This window comes from Polyodon spathula, chromosome 32 (genome assembly GCF_017654505.1).
Source record: "Polyodon spathula isolate WHYD16114869_AA chromosome 32, ASM1765450v1, whole genome shotgun sequence".
Lineage (NCBI taxonomy): Eukaryota > Metazoa > Chordata > Actinopteri > Acipenseriformes > Polyodontidae > Polyodon > Polyodon spathula.
Window position 1 is genome coordinate 7,467,512 of NC_054565.1, and position 6,537 is coordinate 7,474,048.

Genomic DNA, 6,537 nt, shown 5'->3' on the forward strand with positions numbered 1-6,537 from the left:
ACTTCATCCTGGTAATGCAAATCAATGAAAATTCCTGCCTGTTTATCACACCCCCGGCAGCTGCCTCCATTCACGGACCTCCAACAATGAGCAGCCGCCCCAGTCCCACCCGCCGGTCCCTCCTCCCGACCCCTGGTCTGGGCTCACACGCACCTGCCGCTTTGAGCGTCGCTTTTACAGCCACTGGGATTAGGCGATCGGGCGTGACGCTCACAATCGGGTCCTTAATACGGTCTTGTGAAAACTCTTATGCGTGAAAAGCACACCATTCATTTCCTTTTGTGCGACAGAGTTTTATGAGGCAACATTGGCCATTATGAGGTTTGGGGATTTCCACAGGACTCCATTGAAGCGCTAATCTCTAAAGTATCCAGGGGTATACAAGTTTAAAACCTGCTGTTTTCATATTTATTAGCTGGTTAAAGCAGGAGGCGGAGGGCAGCTGAGGGATGAGTGGGGCAGGGGCGCGGAGTCACGGGTAATGGATCCCGAGACAAGGCGATAATAATTACTCGCAGATAGAGTTATACAATACAGAGCACACGCACACACACACACACACACACACACACACACACACACACACACACATACACACTGTACACGTTGTGTTGTAGTGTGACAGTTTGTGTGTGAGCACAGGTCACACACACACACACAAACACACACACGCTCACACACACGCACACACGCACACAGACACACACACTGTCAAACACACACACCTGGAGACTCATCAACACACACGCACACACACACACACACAGAGGGCTGTACACTCATCACACATCACACACTAGTGCTGTATATTATAAAGACATTTCAGAGGGCTGTGTCTCATCAATATCAGGGTCTAGTGCTGTATATTATAAAGACATTTCAGAGGGCTGTGTCTCATCACTATCAGGGTCTAGTGCTGTATATTATAAAGACATTTCAGAGGGCTGGATCTCATCACTATCAGGGTCTAGTGCTGTATATTATAAAGACATTTCAGAGGGCTGGGTCTCATCAATATCAGGGTCTAGTGCTGTATATTATAAAGACATTTCAGAGGGCTGGATCTCATCAATATCAGGGTCTAGTGCTGTATATTATAAAGACATTTCAGAGGGCTGGATCTCATCAATATCAGGGTCTAGTGCTGTATATTATAAAGACATTTCAGAGGGCTGGATCTCATCAGGGTCTAGTGCTGTATATTATAAAGACATTTCAGTATCAGGGTCTAGTGCTGTATATTATAAAGACATTTCAGAGGGCTGGATCTCATCAATATCAGGGTCTAGTGCTGTATATTATAAAGACATTTCAGAGGGCTGGATCTCATCAATATCAGGGTCTAGTGCTGTATATTATAAAGACATTTCAGAGGGCTGTATCTCATCACTATCAGGGTCTAGTGCTGTATATTATAAAGACATTTCAGAGGGCTGGATCTCATCAATATCAGGGTCTAGTGCTGTATATTATAAAGACATTTCAGAGGGCTGGATCTCATCAATATCAAGGTCTAGTGCTGTATATTATAAAGACATTTCAGAGGGCTGGATCTCATCAATATCAGGGTCTAGTGCTGTATATTATAAAGACATTTCAGAGGGCTGGATCTCATCAATATCAGGGTCTAGTGCTGTATATTATAAAGACATTTCAGAGGGCTGGATCTCATCAATATCAGGGTCTAGTGCTGTATATTATAAAGACATTTCAGAGGACTGGATCTCATCACTATCAAGGTCTAGTGCTGTATATTATAAGCAGAGCAGCGCACAGCGGGGGGCGGTCATGATAACTCACAGCCTGGATCTGCAGACCTCTCTCTCCCTCCCTCTCTCTCTCTCTCTAGTCCACTTCACACAGCCCCCAGGCCACGCCCCCCTCGCTGAGAAGCTGCACTCGGTCAGGGACACTCTGGACTCGAGGCTGCGCGGCCCTCCTCTGTCACAACGAGTTAGTGCAGGAGAGAGGACTTGTTGGACGGTAGTGTGTGCTCACGCTGTGCTTTGAGATGTGAAGTCTGCAGTAGATCTACCGCCTGCGACCCCGTAGTAAAGCTAAGGCAGCACTGCCCCCTAGTGGAGAATGCGCGCTCTGCAGCGCTCCTGTCATCGTGCTTCACACAGTGAGTGTCCGCTGCTCTGCTCGCCGCTTCTTCCCATAACGTGCGCGGCTTTATCAGAAAGCGCAGCCCGTGCAGAGCTGCCGCGGCGCTCCTGCCTCCACTCCACAGACAAAACAACCGACTGTAGCAGGACTGGGACTGGGAATGAGCCCTGTGCGTGTTCAGAGCGGAGCTCCAGGGCACTCCCTGGATGAGCCTCCCCCAGCTGCCTGCTCCAGAGAGGGGGTGGGAGCCGCTGGAGTCACAGCTAGTGAGGAGGGGAGGGATTGCAATCCTCACTGGACTGGACTGGACTACCAGCTTTCACTTACCCTCACACACACCAACATAAATACTCGCACATAAATACAGAGACACAGACTCACAGAGCGCTGGTGTTCTGTGATGAGGCTCTGCATTGTGACAGAGCGGCTGGCTATCATGGGGTATCTCCTGCTTGATCAGTGTCTGCTCGATCTGTTAACCCCCCCCCCCCCCAATTGAAGTGTGACTCTGATTGAACAAGCCCAGTTTATTGAGTGGCACAGATCAGGAAACACACAGGACTGCGCTACACAACTTGCATACATGCCTCAAACACTTTTACAATATTTTACACAGCTTTCTTTCATAGACTTTCCATTCTATATATAATATATATATTACAGATAGATGTACTGAAGAATGCAGAATTCTCCCGGGACACTCCAGTGATGTCATCAGTCCCGCCCTGACAGCGGGCTCTGCTCCAGTCCTTCCCTTCAGTCCTAACCTCTCTGACTGTCTCTCACTCAGAGGAGGGTCTAGCGAGCGCAGCGCTGCACCTCTCTGACTGTCTCTCACTCAGAGGAGGGTCTAGCGAGCGCAGCGCTGCACCTCTCTGACTGTCTCTCACTCGGAGGAGGGTCTAGCGAGCGCAGCGCTGCACCTCTCTGACTGTCTCTCACTCAGAGGAGGGTGTAAGACCGCACTGGTGCTCTGGGGTCTAGCAGGTTTTCTGGGGTTATGTCATTAGGGTTTGATAATGTGTTCTTGTTTATAACAGCACTAAGTGCTCAGTATCTGCAGAGTGCAGCTCTTTGGAAGGATACAATAAGCTGGGCTGTCCTGGTTCTAGTGGAGGCAGGCGAAGGAAAGACACAAACATGTTAGCGCTGAGCTGTCTCAGTTCACGCGATTCACAGGACTGCTGTAGGAGTCGCTCAGCAAGGCACCCCCCCTGCCCCCTCTCTGTGCTGCTCACCGGCGCCCCCTGCCTGCCGCAGCAAGCAGCTCCTTGCGATTCTGAAGGATGATGTCATAGCTGTCCTGCAGCCGGCCCTGCTGCTCGCAGACGCTCTGCTGCAGGCTGCGCAGCCAGCGGATCAGCGCCAGGCGCCGGTACATGGTGAGCTGGACCTGGTGCCGCTGCTTCTCCTGGGCCTTGAAGCTCTCCTGCTGCTGCAGGGTGCGCACCGCCCCCAGCAGACCCGGCAGCTCCGTCACAGGGTCCCAGTCCAGCTCCGAGTCGCCCCTGCCCTGCCCCGGATCCACACTCACAGGGCTAGAGAGCTGTGCCTCGTGAGCCCCACCGAACACCCTGCCCCAGATACAGCTCCCAGCTACCTCCCGACCCCGCCCCGCCCCTTCTCCCTGCCCTGCCCCCTGCACTGCCCCCTCTCCCTGCCCTGCCTCCTGCACTGCCCCCTCTCCCTGCCCTGCCTCCTGCCCTGCCCCCTCTCCCTGTCCTGCCTCCTGCCCCATCCCATCTCCCTGCCAAGCCTCCTGCCCCACCCATCCCGGGCTGTCGATGCTGAGAGACGAGGAGGAGCTACAGGAGCTGAGCTGGGTGCTGCTCTCCTCCTCCTCCTCCTCCTCCTCCTCCTCTCCTCTCTCCACTCTCTCGCTCCTCCCCTCCTCAGCTCCCTCTGGGTGGATGTGGGCGCTCCCCTCCCTGGCCTCGGACACAGTGGGCAGGCTGGCTCTCAGCAGGGAGGCTCGGAGGAGGAGAGGGTGGCTCTGCCTGGTCCTGGTCTGGTTCAGGTTCTCGTTACTGTCCGGGGGGCATGGGGAGCAGCGAGGCAGCAGGCTGGGCTCCCCTTCCTCACCATCCAGGAAGTTGAAGTTGTTGTCCTGCTGCATGCACTTCCTGTCGGGCTGGTTACTGAGACACAGGAAGGACACGGTCCCCCTGTCCATCTCCGCTGGTGACGGCACGGCGAACATCGTGTCCAGCTCCACTCAGCTCGGCTCGGCTCAGCTCAGGCCAGGTCAGCTCAGCTCAGCTCCACTCGGCTCCGCTCGGCTCAGCTCTGTTCAGGCCAGGTCACACTCTCCTGTCAACAAAGGGAACAGTGCAGCTGAACTAAAGCCGTAGCAGAGATGATGTTTCTAAGTGGAAATGGCCTGGCCGAGGAGGGAGGGAGGCCCCTCAGATGCACTCAGGAAGTCCTGTGAGGGGAGCAGGGCTGAGCCGCGCGGTTGTGTGGATGAGATAAGCAGCAGAGCTTGGGCTCTGGTTATATAACTGACTGGACACTGATCTGATCAGGATCTTGGGGGGGGGGGTTAAAATTGCAAGGCCTGTAAAATTGCAAGGCAGCCTCCTGGACTGAGGTGCTCCCGGCTCAGGGCTGCTCATATAAGCTGTCAGTCTGTGCAAACCTGCCAGTCCACAGCCTACTGTAATAATGATCTCAGCAGCTCGGTGTTTTAACCGGGTTCACTTCATTGGAGGGAAATAATAAACACAAGCGCTGTTCGTGACATGTCGTGCGTGATCTGCGAGGCTCCTGCCCGCGTCTGTCAGCGGGAGCGGGGCCGTGGTGCTGAAAGGACAGCGACAGAGAGGCTGGCAGCGCGGACTATAATCGAAGAAGAAGAAGAAGAAGAAGAAGATTCGCTGAACTCCGCGTTTAGAATCAGTGTGACGCTATTGTCTCCGCGGTTTGCCAATGATAAAATACCGGGCTCATCGGGGAGACAGCTTTCCCCTGTAAACACAGCCGAGTGTAGAAATACAAGCACTGCTGGGCCTGTATCGAATAGAAACAGGACAGGACCGGCTTACACGGAGGTGACAAAAATAACCAGGCTGGTTCTACACAGAGCAAACAGCGGCGATTTCACACGGAACAGCTGCTTTAAAACACTCCATTCAAATAAACGCACCTCCGTACAGATCTACTGACGAAAACGATACAGACACTAAAGCAAATTGGATGGCTTACCTCGAAGCGCTCTGTGTTGCGGTGAATCGGATAGAGGCGGCGCCCCTCTGCCCCTCTGTCTGCTCTCTCCACCCACCCCCAGCAGCGGAAACGACGGTCGGGAAAATACGTCAGGAGCGAAAATCCAGTAATTAGGACGAGAGAGAAAATAAACGAAAGAGAAAGCGCGTTGTAGGAGGCTGTGTGGTCCAGCGTTTAAAAAACGGGCTTTTAACCAGCAGGTCCCCGGTTCAAACCCCAGCTCAGATACTCTGTGACCCAACGCAGATCACTGAACCTCCTTGTGCTGCGTTTTTCGGGTGAGACGTTGTTGTAAGTGACTCTGCAGCTGATGCATAGTTCACACACCCTAGTCTCGTATCTTGTAAAGCACTTTGTGATGGTGCTCCACTGTGAAAGGCGCTATATAAAGATTATTATTATTATTATCATCGTTGTGATGGAGTCCCTACAATAAAGTCACCCCTTCTTATATAAGCGCGTCTCGGAGCGCTGACGCACGCACAGCCGCACGCTGATCCGCGGTGCGGTTGACACGCATTCTTAGCCTGGTAGACAGACACGTTGAGATCTCCGTGTCCCTCCACCCAGTTTAAAGGGCGCGCCAGCAGCTCTATCCTTGCACTGGCATTGCTTACCTAGGGCGCGGTAAGATGTGCGCTATCATTCACCCATCGCTACAAAACACTCAAACTTTCTTCAATGTTCAATCGTTTGTCCCCGAGTCTCTCGCACTGTATATTATTATTTGAATCGTTTGTCTCCGAGTCTCTCGCACTGTATATTATTATTTGGATGTTGTGGCTAAAAGCAGCCCCCCTTTAAGACGCTGTTGGTTTAGTGCAGTGCTGTAGCTGACAGAGAGGCGCGTCCCTACTGCAATCGCAGCCCACAGAATCGTGTCAGAACTGACCTGCTCCAATCGCAGCCCACAGAATCCTATCAGAACTGACCTGCAGAGTGCAGCGGCCCTTCTGCTTCGCTGTGGGTCTCTAGTGTGCAGTTTTGAAAGAACCACATGTTCAAGTGTGTACTGTCATAAAAAAAAAAAAAACAATAAATAAACCAACAAGAAAACACAGGGTTAAAGAAAGTTCTGCGTTTGCTTGCCGTGCACCCTCCAGAGTGTGGTAGTGCTTCACTTCCTGGGGCGGGTCAGGGTTGGGGGCAGTCTCTCTGTTCCATACGGTTCTTCACCTCATTCCTCTGAGGAGCTCTGCCCCC

General features: G+C 52.7%; 1 protein-coding gene across 1 annotated transcript; it reads right to left on the reverse strand.

The window, feature by feature from the left end:
- Nucleotides 1-2,627: 2,627 nt before the first annotated feature.
- LOC121303308 (UPF0500 protein C1orf216 homolog) lies at nucleotides 2,628-5,653 on the reverse strand. The gene is made up of 2 exons (XM_041233899.1): nucleotides 5,314-5,653; nucleotides 2,628-4,419 (listed from the first exon to the last, which is right to left on the reverse strand). Exon 2 carries the CDS (start codon nucleotides 4,307-4,309, stop codon nucleotides 3,344-3,346), a length of 966 nt encoding a protein of 321 aa, XP_041089833.1. The 5' UTR covers nucleotides 4,310-4,419; nucleotides 5,314-5,653; the 3' UTR covers nucleotides 2,628-3,343.
- Nucleotides 5,654-6,537: the final 884 nt, after the last annotated feature.